Here is a 22315-nt window from a genome sequence, read left to right on the forward strand (position 1 = left end):
CTGTGCAATATACTACGTGGCTCTGTGCTGTATACTACGTCACTGGGCAATATACTACGTAACTGGGCAATATACTACGTGGCTGGGCAATATACTACGTGGCTCTGTGCTATATACTACGTCGCTGTGCAATATACTACGTGGCTCTGTGCTGTATACTACATCACTGGGCAATATACTGCGCAACTGGCAATATACTACGTGGCTGGGCAATATACTACGTCACTGAGCAATATACTACATAACTGGGCAATATACTACGTGGCTGGGCAATTTACTACGTGGCTGGGCAATATACTACATGGCTCTGTGCTCTATACTACGTCGCTGTGCAATATACTACTTGGCTCTGTGCTGTATACTACGTCACTGTGCAATATACTACGTGGCTCTGTGCTGTATACTACGTCACTGGGCAATATACTACGTGGCTGGGCAATATACTACGTGGCTCTGTGCTGTATACTACATCACTGGGCAATATACTGCGCAACTGGCAATATACTACGTGGCTGGGCAATATACTACGTCACTGGGCAATATACTACATAACTGGACAATATACTACGTGGCTGGGCAATTTACTACGTGGCTGGGCAATATACTACGTGGCCGGGCAGTATACTACGTGGGCTGTGCAATATACTACGTGGACATGCATATTCTAGAATACCCGATGCGTTATAATCGGTCCACCAACTAGTGTGTATATATATACATATACGTATATATATATATATATATATATATATATATATATATATATATATATATATATATATATATATATATATATATATATATATAGTACAGACCAAAAGTTTGGACATACCTTCTCATTTAAAGATTTTTCTGTATTTTCATGACTATGAAAATTGTATATTCACACTGAAGGCATCAACACTGTGAACTAACACATGTGAAAGAAATTATATACTTGACAAAAAAGTGTGAAACATCTGAAATTATGTCTCATATTCTAGGTTTTTCAAAGTAGCCACCTTTGCTTTGATGACTGCTTTCCACACTCTTGGCATTCTCTTGATGAGCTTCAAAAGGTAGTCACCGGGAATGGTCTTCGATTCACAGGTGTGCCCTGTCAGGTTCAATAAGTGGGATTTCTTGCCTTATAAATGGGGTTGGGACCATCAGTTGTGTTGTGTAGAAGTCTGGTGGATACACAGCTGATAGTTCTACTGAATAGACTGTTAGAATTTGTATTATGGCACGAAAAAATCTGCTAAGTAAAGAAAAACGAGTGGCCATCATTACTTTAAGAAATGAAGGTCAGTCAGGGCGAAAAATTGGGCAAACTTTGAAAGTGTCCCCAAGTGCAGTTGCAAAAACCATCAAGCGCTACAAAGAAACTGGCTCACATGAGGACCGCCCCAGGAAAGGAAGACCAAGAGTCACCTCTGCTTCTGAGGATAAGTTTATCCGAGTCACCAGCCTCAGAAATTGCAGGTTAACAGCAGCTCAGATTAGAGACCAGGTCAATGCCACACAGAGTTCTAGCAGCAGGCACATCTCTACAACTGTTAAGAGGAGACTTTGTGCGGCAGGCCTTCATGGTAAAATAGCTGCTAGGAAACCACTGCTAAGGACAGGCAACAAGCAGAAGAGACTTGTTTGGGCTAAAGAACACAAGGAATGGACATTAGACCAGTGGAAATCTATGCTTTGGTCTGATGAGTCCAAATTTGAGAACTTTGGTTCCAACCATCGTGTCTTTGTGCGACACAGAAAAGGTGAATGGATGGACTCTACATACCTGGTTCCCACCGTGAAACATGGAGGAGGAGGTGTGATGGTGTGGGGGTGCTTTGCTGGTGACACTGCTGGGGATTTATTCAAAATTGAAAGCATACTGAACCAGCATGGCTAACACAGTATCTTGCATCGGCATGCTATTCCATCCGGTTTGCGTTTAGTTGGACCATCATTTATTTTTCAACAGGACAATGACCCCAAACACTCCTCCAGACTGTTTAAGGACTATTTGACCAAGAAGGAGAGTGATGGGGTGCTACGCCAGATGACCTGACCTCCACAGTCACCAGACCTGAACCCAATCGAGATGGTTTGGGGTGAGCTGGACCGCAGAGTGAAGGCAAAAGGGCCAACAAGTGCTAAGCATCTCTGGGAACTCCTTCAAGATTGTTGGAAGACCATTCCTGGTGACTACCTCTTGAAGCTCATCAAGAGAATGCCAAGAGTGTGCAAAGCAGTCATCAAAGCAAAAGGTGGCTACTTTGAAGAACCTAGAATATAAGACATAATTTCAGTTATTTCACACTTTTTTGTTAAGTATATAATTCCACATGTGTTAATTTATAGTTTTGATGCCTTCAGTGTGAATGTACAATTTTCATAGTCATGAAATACAGAAAAATCTTTAAATGAGAAGGTGAGTCCAAACTTTTGGTCTGTACTGTGTATATATATATATATATATATATATATAATGTCTGTTTTAACAGGTTCATTCTGTATGATGGTTTGATTGTGGTGTGATCGGCTTGCCTCACCTATCTGAGTCTACAACTACCAGGTATCTTTAATAAAAAGTCTCCATTTATTCTGCAAAATGACCGAGATCTAAACTTAAGACACCTCAGCTCTGCACTATTACAAAATGTTATCTTTAAAACTCATCTGTCAGACAATATTGGCCCTTACGATAGTTTAGATTGCCAAAAGCCACTGAGCCCCATACTCTAATTACCCCAGAGAGGTTTCACCACTACTTACTCATTTATTACTGACTAGCTGAACAGCCCGGCGTTGCCTGGGCATAGTAAATATCTGTGGTTAGTTATAGCACCTCACTTCTCTCATTTTCCCCCTCACTCCTCTCATTCCCCCCTCACTCCTCTCATTCCCCCTAACACTTGTCATTTCGACCTCACATCTGTCATTTTCCGATCACTCCACTATTTTCCCTCACTCCTCTTATTTTGCACTCACACATTTTCATTTGCACCTCCCACCCCTCATTTTCACCTCACACCTCTCATTTTCCCCTCAGTATATACATGTTTGTCATCTCCCTTATATATAGTATACACCTGTATGTCATCTCCTGTATATAGTATATACCTGTATGTCATCTCCCCTGTAAATAGTATATACCTGCTGTTTGTCATCTCCTGTATATTGTATATACCTATGTGTCATCTCCTCCTGTATATAGTATATACCTGTATGTCATCTCTTCTGTATATACTATATACCTGTATGTCATCTCCTCCTATATATAGTATATACCTGTATGTCATCTCCTGTATATAGTTTATATACCTGTATGTCATATCCACTGTATATAATATATACCTGCTGTATGTCATCTCCTCCTCTATATACCTATGTGTCATCTCTTTTATATAGTATATATCTGTGTGTCATCTCCTGTATATAGTATATACGTGTGTCATCTCCCCTGTATATAGCATATACCTGTGTGTCATCTCCTCCTGTATATAGTATATACCTGTGTGTCATCTTCTCCTGTATATAGTATATATCTGTGTCATCTCCCCTGTATATAGTATGTACCTGTATGTCATCTCCTCCTGTATATAGTGTGTACCTGTGTGTCATCTCCCTTGTATATAGTATATACCTGTGTGTCATCTCCCCTGTATATAGTATGTACCTGTATGCCATCTCCCCTGTATATAGTATATACCAGTGTGTCATCTCCTCCTGTATATAGTATATAACTGTGTGCCATCTCCCCTGTATATAGTATATACCAGTGTGTCATCTCCTCCTGTATATAGTATATACCTGTGTGTCATCTCCTCCTGTATATAGTATATACCTGTGTGTCATCTCCTGTATATAGTATATATGTGTGTGTCATCTCCCCTGTATATAGTATATACCCGTGTGTCATCTCCTGTATATAGTATATATCTGTGTGTCATCTCCTCCTGTATTAGACCTCGTTTACACGTTATTTGCTCAGTATTTTTACCTCATTATTTGTAAGCTAAATTGGCCGCCTGATAAATCCCCAGCCAACAGGAAGCCCTCCCCCCTGGCAGTATATATTAGCTCACACATACACATAATAGACAGGTCATGTGACTGACAGCTGCCGTATTTCCTATATGGTACAGTTGTTGCTCTTGTAGTTTGTCTGCTTATTAACCAGATTTTTATTTTTGAAGGATAATACCAGACTTGTGTGTGTTTTAGGGTGAGTTTCATGTGTCAAGTTGTGTGTGTTGAGTTGCGTGTGGCGACATGCATGTAGCGACTTTTTGTGTGTCGAGTTGCATGTGACAGGTTAGTGTAGCAAGTTGTGTGCAGCAAGTTTTGCGCATGGCGAGTTTTGTGCATGGCGAGTTTTATGTGTGGTGCGTTTTGAGTATGTGCAAGTTTTGTGTGAGGCAACTTTTGCATGTGTTGCAACTTTTGTGCATGTGGCAATTATTTCGCGTGTGCAAGTTTTGCGTGTGACGAGTTTTCCATGAGGTGAGTTTTGCACTTGTGGCGAGTTTTGCATGAGCCTAGTTTTGCATGTGGCGAGTTTTGCGCGTGGAGAGTTTTGAGCGGTGACTTTTGTGTTTCGACTTTTATGTGGCGAGGTTGGTGTATGTGTGGTGAAATGTGTGCTGAGGGTGATATGTGTTCAAGCACGTGGTAGTGTGTGGCGCATTTTGTGTGTGTGTTCATATCCCCGTGTGTGGTGAGTATCCCATGTCAGGGCCCCATCTTAGCAATTGGACGGTATATACTCTTTGGCGCCACTGCTCTCATTCTTTAAGTCCCCCTTGTTCACATCTGGCAGCTGTCAATTTGCCTCCAACACTTTTTCTTTCACTTTTTCCCCATTATGAAGATAGGGGCAAAATTGTTTGTTGAATTGAAATGCGCGGGGTTAAAATTTTGCCTCACAACATAGCCTATGATGCTCTCAGGGTCCAGACGTGTGATTGTGCTAAATTTTGTGGCTGTAGCTGCGACGGTGCAGATGCCAATCCCAGACATACACACATACACACACACACACACACACATTCAGCTTTATATATTAGATATACCTGTAAGTCATCTCCCCTGTATATAGTATATACCTGTATGTCATCTCCTCCTGTATATAATATATAGCTGCATGTCATCTCCTCTTGTATATAGTATATACGTGTATATCATCTCCCCTGTATATAGTATATACCTGTATGTCATCTCCTCCTGTATATAATATATAGCTGTATATCATCTCCCCTGTATATAGTATATACCTGTATGCCATCTCCTCCTGGCTGTCAATTTGCCTCCAACACTTTTCCTTTCACTTTTTCCCCATTATGTAGGTAGGGGTAAAATTGTTTGGTGAATTGGAACGCGCAGGGTTAATATTTTGCCTCACAACATAGCCTATGACGCTCTCGGCGTCCAGACATGTGACTGTGCAAAATGTTGTGGCTGTAGCTGCGAATGGTGCAGATGCCAATCCAGGACATACACACATACACACAGACAGTCAGCTTTATATATTAGATAAAGACTGTTGAGTTTGATCATTAGAAGTTATTGTCTGTAGTCAGTTTTGACTACAGTAGCTACTGCCCAAAATACTCTGATTTAACCACTTCCCACAACCAGTTTTGTGTTCCTAATCAGGCCCCATTTTTCATATCTGACGTGTGTCTCTTTATTTAACTTTGGAATTCTTCACAAAAGATAATAGGAATCAAATAAAACTTAGAGATTATTTTCCAACTTCTCTTGAATCCGACAAAACCCTACATACGGTTGTACACTACTGTCTGGGCACATGGCAGGGTTAAGAAGGGAAGGAGCGCTATACAGCCATATGAATGCAGATTTTGCTGGAATAGTTTACAGACAATGTATTGGGGGCATTGTTCATGGTCACCTGGCAGCTCAAAAGATGGCTACACTAACAGGCTTGACGCTATCTACTCCGTTTTCCAGATCCCAGGCATTGTCTTGCTCACCACCCTTTAACCTTGTTACATGGATCTGACTTACACAGGGACCCCTAGGCTTTTGCTTCCATATTACTTGCCGTTTGGTGGTGTGAGATAACAAGAAGAATAGTAAGGTAACTGGGTCAGAACCAGGATGTCAGAGAAAATACAAAATCAGAAGGCACAAGAGTAGTCAGTTAACGGGACAGAGTCACAACTGGAAACAAATACACAAGCAGGGAGCTGAGCACAGAGGACTAAACCAGAGGAGAACAAGGCTGTACTTGACAGCTTCCAGCAATATGCTTTGAGTTTTAGTAGGGTGTGGTACTTTACAATTGGCTGAAGTAGAGAGCAGGTTACTTCAGCTGGACAGAGCACACACCCATACTGACAGACAGGATGCTACTACCAGTTCCGAGCACCCTAATCCTAGTTTTTAGACAGAGCCTACACCACCCTGAGCTTCTGGCTCTGACGTCTCCTCCATCACTAGCACTGCCTACAGAATGAATAAGGCCATTCCTTGTGACAAAAGCAGATGTTGCAGGAGCAGATACCAGAGAAGTTAGTGAATATTTTGACTCCACAGCCATTGTTCAGAAATTTTAGAGTGAAAATTGCACATTTGCCATTTTATTACCAAACACATAATGCCCAGATTGTGCTAAAGCACTGAAGGAGACGGACAGGGCTCCCAAAAATTAAACCAATTTAAACTAAAAAAAACCCTCCTACTATATACAGAATCTTATTAAAGATTATCATAAAAAAGGGGGATTTATAATTATAATAAAGTCATGGTTGGGGAGTGGGCCTGGACCTCAAAAGATGCCCCTACATCAGCATGGAGCGTAATTTATAATATGTCCACACTACCAAGTGACACTGATATTTTATCATCCAGTGGAACCAAAGCCATGGTCTGATTGCTTTGCCAACTAATTTGAAACCCTTTTCCATGATGAACTCCTTGAAATAGAGGGGGGAAACATGTTGGAAGCTGGGAGCTATGGTGTATTATACTTTGAAGAAACTATAAGTATCATGTATATTTAATCAACTGGTATGAGCTATGTCAGATATGCACCATTGTCTCTATTATTTCTAATATTATTCATAAAATCAGTGAACATTTAGCTGAGACTTAGGAAACATTGTCCCTCTGTCTCCATTTGTGCCTGTATCTGGATACTGACCGATATATGGATATCTGATTATCTGACGTATATCCATTATATCTTTAACTACAGTGCATGTGACTCCTTGAATAATATCTACCCTGAATGTGGGAGTATACTACCTATGCTGCCTATTTTATGTCCTGGAATATTCTGTGGTTACTGTATAATTTGATGTTTGAGCAGATAGTTTAAATGTCAATGCTGTTGTCAGGAGGAGAGCCGGCCTTGACGTGCCTTGTCCTGGACGATTCCGGAACCACCGGTTCTGCCACCTGAGTTGCAGTGGGGAGAGTTTAGTTCTCCTGACAGACCTTTGAACTTGAGACCGGGGACGTGGAGAGTATAAAAGGGAAAAAGTGCACGGGAACGAGGTCAGTGGTGGCGGGAACTGTAGTGTGCGGAGGCAGAGTGTGAGCCCTCCTGTGCTGGACAGTCAGGGCAGAGTAGGCCCAAGCCAAAGGGGCCTACGGAAGCTTACCGGAGACTTCAGGTGGAGACGCTTCCCAAGATTGCTGACAGTACTGACTCCCGTAACACCACTCAGCGTGAGTGACCCTTCCTTATGACCAGACCACAGAAGGCGCACTCCGAGATGAGACGACCAGGCCGCAAACTGAGTGAGGCTGCCTGACATACCCTCTCCCGCTTACTCCAGCACTGTGTCGGCGTGTAAAAGAAAGGACTGTCTCCTATCCAGCGTATCTTCTCTTGGACCCAGGACCCGCAACATTACTTCCCAGGACCATTGATGACAGCGGGACCAAGGACCCCTTCCGGACCAGGACGCCGCCGGATTCTTCAAGCGTACCAGCTGGGACGCCACCACCATCTCAGAGGCTGCTACTCATCAACGCCAGATCTATAAGTTTGATACCTTTGAACTTTCCCCTATCCTATCATACACCTGTTGCCCCTAAGTTAATCAAACGCAGTTCTATTATCTTTCCATCCATTTATTCTCTCCCTGTGTGGAGTAATGCTGTTATATTAAACCCCTCTGTTAACCCTTGCTCTGCCTCCGACCTTTAGGCCATGTGCACACGTTGCGGTTTTTACTGCGGATCCGCAGCGTTTTTGACGCTGCGGATCCGCAGCAGTTTTCCATGAGGTGTACAGTTCCATGTTAACCTATGGAAAATAAAAACCGCTGTGCACATGCTGCGGAAAAAAACGCGCAGAAATGCAGCGGTTTATTATCCGCAGCATGTCAATTCTTTGTGCAGATTCCGCCGCGGTTTTACACCTCCATATTAGAAATCTGCAGGTGTAAAACCGCAGGTGGAATCAGCACAAAAACCGATGTAAATCCGCGATAAATCAGCAGGAAAAACGCTGTGTTTTTGCCCTGCGGATTTATCAAAATCAGTGCGGAAAAATCCGCACACCAGTCCGCAAAGTGTGCACATACCCTTACTGCATCCTGTATACCTTCTATACCTGTTTCACTATATCTGGTATAAAAGTTAAATGGTCAGAACAGGTGATACAGATACAACCTATTAATATCCAGCAGATTACTCTACATACTTATATACCAGCAATTAATCTATCAGTATATTTGTGAGATTAGGACCTTTTCTTTTTATCCTTTTGAGATAATTTGGTTCTCCCTTCAACAGTGACTGTTATGAAAATTTGGTTTGGATAAATCTATCCCTGTGTGTGTGCTGCAGCTGTTCCCAATGAGACTGAGTATTTTGAGCGCTCATCAAGAATGAGACTGTACACCATGGTGACAGAATAACATTCCACCAATACTGACGGTTTATTGCACATACCTGGTTTTATAGGTGCATATAGAAAAGGGGTGGTTAGTTAATTAACATACAATTAAGCTGCTATGTTATTGGTTGCCTGAATACATGAACAATTCTTGTTAAGGCATAACAACAAGCTGATTTAGCACTTCATAAGTAGCTGTCGTCTTTTCCCTATTATTCAGCAAAAATCTAGACATCATCTAAGACATCTGATGTTGGTTCCTGTTTTGGTGTCTGGAAATATCAAGGAACTGTCTGGTCTGAGCTGGTCTGGCTCATGGGGTCAAGTTAAGCAACTGATTATAATGTATATATTAGCTGTGAGTATATATGAGTTTATATGCAAGTGAGATCTATATGAAGTATATATACACTCACCGGCCACTTTATTAGGTACACCATGCTAGTAACGGGTTGGACCCCCTTTTGCCTTCAGAACTGCCTCAATTCTTCGTGGCATAGATTCAACAAGGTGCTGGAAGCATTCCTCAGAGATTTTGGTCCATATTGACATGATGGCATCACACAGTTGCCTGTTATGACCCCAATGGCGAGGGTCTCAGAGGAACGTGGAAGTCTGTAGAATACAAAAATCCAGCTCATAGGGCAGTGGTAACTGGGTTGACCATATATCTACTCCTAACGCCAACACTAGAAGTAGCCGGGGATCATTCCTACGTTGATTCTAGATGACACGCGCCAGCCGGAGAATCTAGCTACCCCTAGTAGAGGAAAACAAAGACCTTTCTTGCCTCCAGAGAAGGGGACCCCAAAGCTGGATAGAAGCCCCCCACAAATAATGACGGTGAGGTAAGAGGAAATGACAAACACAGAAATGAACCAGGTTTAGCACAGAGAGGCCCGCTTACTGATAGCAGAATAAAGAAAGGTAACTTATATGGTCAACAAAAACCCCATCAAAATCCACACTGGAAATTCAAGAACCCCCGAACCGTCTAACGGTCCGGGGGGAGAACACCAGCCCCCTAGAGCTTCCAGCAAAGGTCAGGATATAGATTTGGAACAAGCTGGACAAAAATACAAAACCAAAACAAATAGCAAAAAGCAAAAGGCAGACTTAGCTGATATAACTGGAACCAGGATCAGTAGACAAGAGCACAGCAGACTAGCTCTGATAACTACGTTGCCAGGCATTGAACTGAAGGTCTAGGGAGCTTATATAGCAACACCCCTAACTAACGACCCAGGTGCGGATAAAAGGAATGACAGAAAAACCAGAGTCAAAAAACTAGTAACCACTAGAGGGAGCAAAAAGCAAATTCACAACAGTACCCCCCCCTTAGTGAGGGGTCACCGAACCCTCACCACGACCACCAGGGCGATCAGGATGAGCGGCATGAAAGGCACGAACTAAATCGGCCGCATGAACATCAGAGGCGACCACCCAGGAATTATCCTCCTGACCATAGCCCTTCCACTTGACCAGGTACTGAAGCCTCCGCCTGGAGAGGCGAGAATCCAAGATCTTCTCCACCACGTACTCCAACTCGCCCTCAACCAACACCGGAGCAGGAGGCTCAGCAGAAGGAACTACAGGCACAATGTACCGCCGCAACAAGGACCTATGAAATACATTGTGAATAGCAAACGACACAGGAAGATCCAGACGAAAAGATACAGGATTAAGGATTTCCAATATCTTGTAAGGCCCAATAAAACGAGGTTTAAATTTGGGAGAGGAGACCTTCATAGGAACAAAGCGGGAAGAAAGCCACACCAAATCCCCAACGCTTAGTCGGGGACCCACACCGCGGCGGCGGTTGGCAAAGCGCTGAGCCTTCTCCTGTGACAACTTCAAGTTGTCCACCACATGATTCCAGATCTGCTGCAACCTATCCACCACAGAATCCACCCCAGGACAGTCAGAAGGCTCCACATGACCCGAAGAAAAGCGAGGATGGAAACCAGAGTTGCAGAAAAAAGGCGAAACCAAGGTGGCGGAACTAGCCCGATTATTAAGGGCAAACTCAGCCAACGGCAAGAATGTCACCCAATCGTCCTGATCAGCAGAGACAAAACACCTCAAATAAGCCTCCAAAGTCTGATTGGTTCGCTCCGTCTGTCCATTAGTCTGAGGATGGAAAGCAGACGAAAACGACAAATCAATGCCCATCCTACTACAAAAGGATCGCCAGAACCTGGAAACGAACTGGGATCCTCTGTCTGACACAATATTCTCAGGGATGCCGTGCAAACGAACCACGTTCTGGAAAAACACAGGAACCAGATCGGAAGAGGAAGGCAGCTTAGGCAAAGGAACCAAATGGACCATCTTGGAGAAGCGATCACATATCACCCAGATAACGGACATGCCCTGAGATAGCGGAAGATCAGAAATGAAATCCATGGAGATATGTGTCCAAGGTCTCTTCGGGACAGGCAAGGGCAAGAGCAAACCGCTGGCACGAGAACAGCAAGGCTTAGCTCGAGCACAAGTCCCACAGGACTGCACAAATGACCGCACATCTCTTGACAAGGAAGGCCACCAAAAGGACCTGGCCACCAGATCTCTGGTGCCAAAAATTCCCGGGTGACCTGCCAACACCGAGGAATGAACCTCGGAAATGACTCTGCTGGTCCACTTATCCGGAACAAACAGTCTGTCAGGTGGACAAGACTCAGGCCTATCAGCCTGAAATCTCTGCAACACACGTCGCAGATCCGGAGAAATAGCTGACAAGATAACTCCATCTTTAAGAATACCAACAGGATCAGCGACTCCAGGAGCATCAGGCACAAAGCTCCTAGAAAGAGCATCGGCCTTCACATTCTTTGAACCTGGTAAATACGAGACAACAAAATCAAAGCGGGAGAAAAACAATGACCAGCGGGCCTGTCTCGGATTAAGGCGTTTAGCAGACTCGAGATACATCAGATTTTTGTGATCAGTCAAGACCACCACACGATGCTTAGCACCCTCGAGCCAATGACGCCACTCCTCAAATGCCCATTTCATGGCCAACAACTCCCGATTGCCCACATCATAATTTCGCTCGGCAGGCGAAAACTTCCTAGAGAAAAAGGCACAAGGTTTCATAACAGAGCAACCAGGGCCTCTCTGCGACAAAACGGCCCCTGCCCCAATCTCCGAAGCATCCACCTCAACCTGAAAGGGAAGTGAGACGTCAGGCTGGCACAAAACAGGCGCCGAAGTAAACCGGCGTTTCAACTCCTGGAAAGCCTCCACGGCAGCAGGAGCCCAGTTAGCTACATCGGAGCCCTTCTTGGTCATATCCGTCAAAGGTTTCACAATGCTAGAAAAATTAGCGATAAAACGACGGTAGAAGTTAGCGAAGCCCAAGAACTTCTGAAGACTCTTAACTGACGAGGGCTGAGTCCAATCAAGAATAGCTCGGACCTTGACTGGGTCCATCTCCACAGCAGAAGGAGAAAAAATGAACCCCAAAAAGGGAACCTTCTGTACACCAAAGAGACACTTTGAGCCCTTGACAAACAAAGAATTTTCACGCAAAATTTTAAAGACCAACCTGACCTGCTCCACATGCGAATCCCAATTATCAGAAAAAAACAAAATATCATCCAGATAAACAATCAAAAATTTATCCAGATACTTCCGGAAAATGTCATGCATAAAGGACTGAAAAACTGAAGGCGCATTGGAGAGCCCAAAAGGCATCACCAAGTACTCAAAATGACCTTCGGGCGTATTGAATGCGGTTTTCCATTCATCACCTTGCTTAATGCGCACAAGGTTGTACGCACCACGAAGGTCTATCTTGGTGAACCACTTGGCACCCTTAATCCGGGCAAACAAGTCAGACAACAGCGGTAAAGGATACTGAAATTTGACAGTGATCTTATTTAAAAGCCGGTAATCAATACAAGGTCTCAAAGATCCGTCCTTTTTTGCCACAAAAAAGAATCCCGCACCAAGAGGGGAAGAAGACGGACGAATATGTCCTTTTTCCAGAGACTCCTTGATATATGAACGCATAGCGGTATGTTCAGGTACCGACAGATTAAACAGTCTTCCCTTAGGAAATTTACTGCCTGGGATCAAATCTATAGCACAGTCACAGTCCCTATGAGGAGGCAGTGCACTGGACTCAGACTCACTGAAGACATCCTGATAATCAGACAAATACTCCGGAACTTCCGAAGGCGTAGAAGAAGCAATAGACACAGGCAGGGAATCCTCATGAATACCACGACAGCCCCAACTTGAGACTGACATAGCCTTCCAGTCCAGGACTGGATTATGGGTCTGTAACCATGGCAGCCCTAAAACGACCAAATCATGCATTTTATGTAAAACCAGGAAACGTATCACCTCGCGGTGTTCAGGAGTCATGCACATGGTAACCTGAGTCCAATACTGCGGTTTATTTGCTGCCAATGGTGTAGCATCAATACCCCTAAGAGGAATAGGATTTTCTAATGGTTCAAGAGTAAATCCACAGCGCTTAGCAAATGAGAGATCCATGAGACTCAGGGCAGCACCTGAATCTACAAACGCCATGACAGGATAAGACGACAGTGAGCAAATCAAAGTTACAGACAGAATAAATTTAGGTTGCAAATTACCAACGGTGACAGGACTAACAACCTTAGCTATACGTTTAGAGCATGCTGAGATAACATGTGTAGAATCACCACAGTAGTAGCACAAGCCATTCCGGCGTCTATGAATTTTCCGCTCATTTCTAGTCAGGATTCTATCACATTGCATTAAATCAGGTGTCTGTTCAGACAACACCATGAGGGAATTTGCGGTTTTTCTATCACATTGCACCGAATTAGGTGTCTGTTCAGACAACACCATGAGGGAATTTGCGGTTTTGCGCTCCCGCAACCGCCGGTCAATTTGAATAGCCAGTGCCATAGTATCATTCAGACCTGTGGGAATGGGAAAACCCACCATAACATTCTTAATGGCTTCAGAAAGGCCATTTCTAAAATTAGCGGCCAGTGCACACTCGTTCCAATGTGTCAGCACGGACCATTTCCGAAATTTTTGGCAATACACTTCAGCCTCGTCCTGCCCCTGAGACATAGACAGCAAGGCCTTTTCTGCCTGAATCTCAAGATTGGGTTCCTCATAAAGTAAACCGAGCGCCAGAAAAAACGCATCAAGATCAGCCAATGCCGGATCTCCTGGCGCCAGCGAAAAAGCCCAATCCTGAGGGTCGCCCCGTAAGAACGAAATAACAATCTTTACTTGCTGAGCAGAATCTCCTGATGAACAGGGTCTCAGGGACAAAAACAATTTACAATTCACGAAATTCCTAAACTTAAACCTGTCTCCGGAAAACAGTTCAGGAATCGGTATTTTAGGTTCTGACCTAGGATTTCTGATAACATAGTCTTGTATGCCCTGCACACGAGTAGCCAGCTGGTCCACACTTGTAATCAAGGTCTGGACATTCATGTCTGCAGCAAGCATAGCCACTCTGAGGTAAAGGGGAAGGAGAAAAAAAAAACTCAGAATCTTCTTTCTTATAATCCCTCTTCTGCAATGCATTAAACATTTAATACGGGCCTGGCAAACTGTTATGACCCCAATGGCGAGGGTCTCAGAGGAACGTGGAAGTCTGCAGAATACAAAAATCCAGCTCATAGGGCAGTGGTAACTGGGTTGACCATATATCTACTCCTAACGCCAACACTAGAAGTAGCCGGGGATCATTCCTACGTTGATTCTAGATGACACGCGCCAGCCGGAGAATCTAGCTACCCCTAGTAGAGGAAAACAAAGACCTTTCTTGCCTCCAGAGAAGGGGACCCCAAAGCTGGATAGAAGCCCCCCACAAATAATGACGGTGAGGTAAGAGGAAATGACAAACACAGAAATGAACCAGGTTTAGCACAGAGAGGCCCGCTTACTGATAGCAGAATAAAGAAAGGTAACTTATATGGTCAACAAAAACCCCATCAAAATCCACACTGGAAATTCAAGAACCCCCGAACCGTCTAACGGTCCGGGGGGAGAACACCAGCCCCCTAGAGCTTCCAGCAAAGGTCAGGATATAGATTTGGAACAAGCTGGACAAAAATACAAAACCAAAACAAATAGCAAAAAGCAAAAGGCAGACTTAGCTGATATAACTGGAACCAGGATCAGTAGACAAGAGCACAGCAGACTAGCTCTGATAACTACGTTGCCAGGCATTGAACTGAAGGTCTAGGGAGCTTATATAGCAACACCCCTAACTAACGACCCAGGTGCGGATAAAAGGAATGACAGAAAAACCAGAGTCAAAAAACTAGTAACCACTAGAGGGAGCAAAAAGCAAATTCACAACAGTTGCCGCAGATTTGTCGGCTGCACATCCCAAAGATGCTCCATACAAGGCAGGATGGATCCATGCTTTCATGTTGTTTACGCCAAATTCTGACCCTACCATCCGAATGTCGCAGCAGAAATCGAGACTCATCAGACCAAGCAACGTTTTTCCAATCTTCTACTGTCCAATTTCGATGAGCTTGTACAAATTGTAGCCTCAGTTTCCTGTTCTTAGCTGAAAGGAGTGGTACCCGGTGTGGTCTTCTGCTGCTGTAGCCCATCTGCCTCAAAGTTCGATGCACTGTGCGTTCAGAGATGCTCTTAGGCCTACCTTGGTTGTAACGGGTGGCGATTTGAGTCACTGTTGCCTTTCTATCAGCTCGAACCAGTCTGCCCATTCTCCTCTGACCTCTGGCATCAACAAGGCATTTCCGCCCACAGAACTGCCGCTCACTGGATTTTTTTTCTTTTTCGGACCATTCTCTGTAAACCCTAGAGATGGTTGTGCGTGAACATCCCAGTAGATCAGCAGTTTCTGAAATACTCAGACCAGCCCTTCTGGCACCAACAACCATGCCACGTTCAAAGGCACTCAAATCACCTTTCTTCCCCATACTGATGCTCGGTTTGAACTGCAGGAGATTGTCTTGACCATGTCTACATGCCTAAATGCACTGAGTTGCCGCCATGTGATTGGCTGATTAGAAATTAAGTGTTAACAAGAAGTTGGACAGGTGTACCTAATAAAGTGGCCGGTGAGTGTATATTTCAATCACATGACCAAAACACAAATAAATTTCTTTGTGCTGATGCTCTAAACCATCTTAGTGATGGCCTTTATTGTGACAGGATGATTATATTATTTTTGTATTCATTATTTCTGTCACTGTATCACTTTTCTCTAGTATATCTAGGGCATAATAGGGTCAGGGAGGGAGAGCCGACAAGGAGCAGGGATATCATATCGCAATACTAGGGTGCCAACCTCTGCTGCAAGGTAGAGTGGGGCTGTGGATGCTCAAATGGGGCCAGGCCCATTTCCTCATCATGATTTTATTATAATTATACATCCCTTTTTATGATAATCTTTAATAAGATTCTGTATATAGTAGGAAGGTTTTTTCAGTTTAAGTTACCGTACCCAGATTGTGCTCCAGGAGTCACACACCTACACCCTAAATTAAGTTCTTCTCACTATAGTAATGCCAAATACATGGATGCTAAATGATGTTTGGGCAAACTGCAAAGCTCAGAAGGGAGGAAGAGATTTTACATTGGGAAAGCTGAAATTGCTTATCCTGCTTATGGAAGCCATGGTGCTTTTCAAGAGCCTTTGAGACACTAATTATGTGAAAACCTCTGTTTTTCCATTGAGAAATTATGGACCTGAGTGAGGACTTGTTTTTAGTGAGATGAGTAGAAGATTATGTTGGTATTATTTCCTCCTAGAATTAGCAAACAGCATGAACCAGTGTAGTATGGTGTTAAACTATGAGGTTTTCTATTAGACTGTGAATTCTATCATGGTGATTCCATTTTTTTCTTTTTACATAACTTGCCTTTTTTACCCACAGTTTCACTAGAAATGTCCAAAAATATAAAATTCAAGGATATTTTATTCAAAAACTAATAATTGGTTTTATTCTTGGCAGATTACTGTACCAGGAGTTCAGAGGAACAGCTGACATCTTCAATTTTTAAACCAGATGATTTTGAGATCCCACAGGATACAATTGAAGTGAATGCCATTACTCCAGATATACCATCATCCTGTCACAGCAAAGATCTGTCATCTGATCCTTTGAAACAGGTTCTGTCTTCTGATTCTTTACCGACTACTAAGGAAAATCCAAGTCAGAAAATAAGCATTAAAAAACAAATTGCTCCTAAAGCAAAGAAGTCATTTTCATGTTCAGAATATGGAAATTGTTTTCCTCTCGAAATGTCTTTTCTTACACATCGAAAAATTCACCCAGCGGATCATAGATTTTCTTGTTCCAAATGTGGGAAATGTTTTAACCAGATATCAGATCTCGTTATACACCAAAGAACCCACAAAGGGGAGAAGCCTTTTTCCTGTTCAGAATGTGGGAAATGTTTTAACCGGAAAGCACATCTTGATAGACACCAGAGAACTCATACAGGGGAGAAGCCTTTTTTATGTTCAGAATGTGGGAAATGTTTTGTACAGAAATCAAATCTTTTAGAACATCAGATAATTCACACAGGGGAGAAGCCTTTTTCATGTTCAGAATGTGGGAAAAGTTTTAAATGGAAAACAAATCTTAATAGCCACCAGAGAACTCACACCGGGGAGATGCCTTTTTCATGTTCAGAATGTGGGAAATGTTTTACAGAGAAATCAAGTCTTATCAGACATCAGAGAACTCACACAGGGGAGAAGCCTTTTTCATGTCCAGAATGTGGGAAATGCTATAACCAGAAAACGCATCTTGATAGACACCAGAGAACCCACACAGGGGAAAAGCCATTTTCATGTTCAGAATGTGGGAAATGTTTTACAAAGAAATCAAGTCTTATCAAACACCAGAGAACTCACATAGGGGAGAAAACCTTTTCATGCTGAGAATGTAAAAAATGTTTTATGAAGAAATTATTTCTTCTTGGTCATCAAAGAAATCACACATGGGAAGCGTTTTTCATGTTCTTAATGGGTGAAATGTTGTATCTTCTTAAAGTAGTTATCCACTACTAAGACAACCCCTTGTCATTCCTCATGTTTAGCCTGGTTAAAATTAAATTATATCACATGAGCCCTGCACCCAATCAGCGCCAGCTTTACTGTCCCTGTCTTCAGAATTATTGAACATCAACATGAAGCCAAGGCTGTGGCTGCTCTCTTACTTCCTCTTGATGTTCGATTTGTCCAATTGTGGGGTCGCCAGCATTGATTGGGCTCAGGGCTCACATGACATAACAACATCACATGAGTCCCAAGAAGGCAAGTGTTGACACCACTGGAATGGTGCCGACATGGGAGATTAGTTTGTGTTTCAATTTTAACAGAACTGTACAAGTATGTGCATGGAAATGTGCATATGTAGCAGAGCTGCATGTTTATGACAATATGCATATGTAGCAGACAGGGCTGTGGAGTCGGTAAGCCAAGACTCTGACGCCACAATTTTCCTGACTCCACAGCGTTGCCTCACTGAGCATGCACATAAAGTGCAGTACAGTTTCATCTCAACTAAAAGCCTAAATCCTTAGATCAGGAAGAGAACAGACATTTATTGGACATTTCATAACTTTCTCAAATTCTTGTGAAAACATTTGCAGCACATACTGCATTGAACTACTGTATCCAATTTGTTATATATTTTTGGAGTCGGTCCATTTTATACCAACTCCACCAAAATGGATGCCTACTCTGCGACTCAGACTCCACAGCTTTCGCAGCAGAGCTGTGTGTGTATGTAAATGTGCATATGTAACAGAGTTGACAATGCATGTAAATGTGCGTATGTAGCAGAATTGTGAATGTATGTAAATGTGCGTCGGTAGCAGAGCTGTGTGTATATAAATGTTCATTTGTAGCAGAGCTTAGTGCGTACACTGTCCATGCAGCGGTGCTGTGTATATCTATATGTGTGCTGTAGTGTGTTCACCAATCTTGGAGCTATGACGCTATATGTGAATAAAACACATGGTGCAGAAAAACACGAACAAATGATTTATTACTTCCATATTTTATCCTAGTGATTTCAAATTTCTAATATTCACCCCTCCACTTTACACCATCGAGGAAGATTTAAGTATTAGGAAAAATGTTTTCCCTTTTTTCTGTTGTCTAAACCTTGGATTCGTCTTATGGTTAGGTATGTTTTTATAGTCCGAAAAATACAATATATTAGAAATAAAAATATATGCCGATACTAATATCTTTAATCCAAAAAGCTCATAATTCTGAAGAGACAATATGCATACTTAATTTCCCAGAGGAGCGTGCATGGCGTTTAAGCCTCCTCATCCTGGCGTACCAGACCTGGCATGTCACTCTCTACAAAGAGAAATCTTACCCTTTAGATCCCAAGCATTAATATAAAAAATATACAGTGCCTACAAATAAAGGTATAAAAAGTTAAAAACTAAACGACACACAAATATGCAAAACAGTTACAAAATAAAAATGGATAAATAGCAGAAATACCTTTAACATTTCCATCTACAGTTATGTTCTGCTTCCTTAAGGGAAGGAGAATGAATTATGGTTCACATCGGCATATGTAGGCCCTCACATGTGAACAACTTTCTTTTTTGCAACCCATCTTTTATATGCCTGGTCCTGTGCTCATGTTTCCAAGATAGCCTGGATTATAATATTACAATTGGTGGTCTGTGACTGGATCCTGGGCTAATTTAGGGGCAAACACCTAGCATTTTAAACAGTTTGGAGCTTCATACAGCCCCTCAACATAGTAAGTAGGGAATATCCAGCCTAGCCACAATCACCATCTGTCAGCACTTTGAAGCTTGGCTCGCTTGACTGAGGTGTCACAATTGGCACCTCTCAGTATTCTTCCAGGAGACCCAACTATGGTTCTGAGTTCCTGCAATAAGAGTAGGCAGACATGATGTCATTTGTGTGGAGAAAGTCATGTGAATGTAGACTTAACTAGTAATTTTACTGCTGTTCTACATCACTCTTACAATTATACTGTATATTTCCTTCACATATTTTCTAAGTAAATATTAGGTGCTATTGACATGAAATTATCACCAGAATGCCAGTGAACTGTCTCAAGACCTTTCTAACCTTATTGTAGTAAAACATAGTGATGGCTTTGATTACAGAAAAATGTCTAAACTACTGAAGGTTTCAGTGATTACGGTTGCAGCAATAATCAAGTAGTTGAAATAACATAATTTCACCATAAACCAGCCACGGCCAGGTTTCAGGCAATTTCAGAAAGAGGAATGAAAATAACTATCCCAAAATTTGTCCAAGAGCCAAAGCCTACCCAAGAAAAGCTACAAATACCTGGAATCAGTAGGGACAATTGTTTCAAAGAAAACTATAAGTAATTCACTTAACCTACATGGCCTGTAAGCATGCTCACCTTGCAAAACTTCATTGCTGAACAAAAAGTATGTTCAAGCACGTTTAAAGTTCACTTAACAATAGTTAGACGAGTGTGAAATACTGGGAGAATATAGTCTGGTCTGATGAGACCAAAATTCAACTCTTTGGATGCAATAATACACACCATGTTGGAGACCAAAATACACTGCATATCACCCCCAAAACACCATACCAACAGTGAAGTTTGGAGGTGGGAACATCATGGTGTGAGGCTGTTTTTCAACATACGCCACTGGCAAACTTAATGTAACTGAAGCAAGGATGAATGGACAAATTTTCAGCGGCATTCTTGAAAAAAACTGCTGCCATCTACCAGGATGATGAAGATGAAACGAGGGTTTACATTTCAGCAAGGCAATGATTCCAAACACACAGTTGGTTTTAGATAAAGAAACTGTACTGTCAGACACAACGATTACACAGTACATAGCAGAGGCACATTTATAAATGAATCATACTTTTCATGATGTAGGGGTTTAGGTCCTCCATAAAACAGAAGACTTCATGAAAGCAAATACAGGGGATTCTATGGGAGAGAGAAACCAGCACCAAACAACGTGAGAAACACAAGTGCTTCTGAATAAATTAGAATATCATCAAAACATTAATTTATTTCAGTTCTTCAATACAAAAAATGAAAATCATACTGTACATTATATAGAGTCATTACAAACAGAGTGATCTATTTCAAGTGTTTATTTGTGTTAATGATGATGATTATAGCTTACAGACAATGAAAACCCAAAAGTCATTATCTCAGTAAATTAGATTACTTTATAACACAGGCTTGAAAAATGATTTTAAAATCTGAAATGTTGGCCTACTGAAATGTATGTTCTGTAAATGCACTCAACTATTGGTCAGAGCTCCTTTTGCATTAATTACTGCATTAATGTGGCATAACATGGAGCTGAACAGTGGCACTGGTACTGCTGAGGTTTTATGGAAGCCCAGGTTGCTTTGATAGCAGTTTTCAGCTTGTCTGCTTTGTTGGGTCTGGTATGTCTCATCTTCCTCTTGACAACACCCCATAGATTCTCTATGGAGTTAAGGTCTGGCGAGTTTGCTGGCCAATCAAGCAGAGTGATGTTATTTTTAAACCAGGTATTGGTACTTTTGGCAGTGTGAACAAGGTGCCAAGTCCTGCTGGAGAATGAAATTTCCATCTCCAAAAACCTTGTCGGCAGAGGGAAGCATGAAGTGCTCTAAAATTTCCTGGTAGACGTCTTCGCTGACTTTGGTTTTGATAAAATACAGTGGACCTGCATCAGCAGATGACATGGCTCCCCAAACCATCACTGATTGTGGACACTTCACACTAGATCTCAAGCAGCTTGGATTGTGTGCATCTCCACTCTTCCTCCAGACTCTGGGACCTTGATTTCCCAAATGAAATGCAAAATTTACTTTCATCTGAAAACAACATCTTGGACCACAGAGCAACAGTCCAGTTCTTTTTCTCTTTGGCCCAGGTAAGACGCTTCTTGTCTATTGGTCATGAGTGGCTTGACACATGGAATGCAACACTTCTAGCCCATGTCCTGGATACGTCTGTGTGTGGTGGCTCTTGAAGCAATGACTAACAGCAGTCCATTCCTTGTGAATCTCCCCCAAATTTTTGAATGACCTTTTCTTAACAATCTGTTCAAGGCTGCGGTTATCCCGGTTGCCTGTGCTCCTTTTTCTTACCACACTTTTTCCTTCCACTCAACTTTTTATTAATATGCTTGGATACAGCACTCTGTGAACAGCCAGCTTCTATAGCAATAACCTTTTGTGGCTTACCCTCCTTGTGGAATGTGTCAATGACCTTCTGGACATCTGTGAAGTCCAAAGTCTTCCCCATGATTGTGGAGCCTCCTGAAACAGACTAAGGGACTTTTTTAAATACTTAGTGAGCCTTTGCAGGTGTTTTTTGGTAATTATTCTAATCTACTGAGATAATATTACTTTGGGGTTGTCATTGTCTGTAAGCCATAATCCTCAACATTAACAGAAATAAACACTTGAAATAGATCACTCTGTTTGAAATGACTCTATATAATATGAGTTTCATT

The 22315-nt window shown here is 42.4% G+C and overlaps 1 protein-coding gene across 1 annotated transcript in view; it reads left to right on the forward strand.

Moving 5' to 3' along the window:
• The window catches only part of LOC143767700 (uncharacterized), a 29834-nt gene extending 11000 nt beyond the window's left edge, over nt 1-18834 (forward strand). The window contains exon 7 of the mRNA XM_077256207.1: nt 16807-18834. Within this exon, the coding sequence (XP_077112322.1) occupies nt 16807-17741 (935 nt within the window). The 3' untranslated portion in view covers nt 17742-18834. The remainder of the gene's footprint in view (nt 1-16806) is intronic.
• The last annotated feature ends 3481 nt before the right edge of the window (nt 18835-22315 follow it).

Source organism: Ranitomeya variabilis, chromosome 4, assembly GCF_051348905.1.
Source record: "Ranitomeya variabilis isolate aRanVar5 chromosome 4, aRanVar5.hap1, whole genome shotgun sequence".
Taxonomy (NCBI): domain Eukaryota; kingdom Metazoa; phylum Chordata; class Amphibia; order Anura; family Dendrobatidae; genus Ranitomeya; species Ranitomeya variabilis.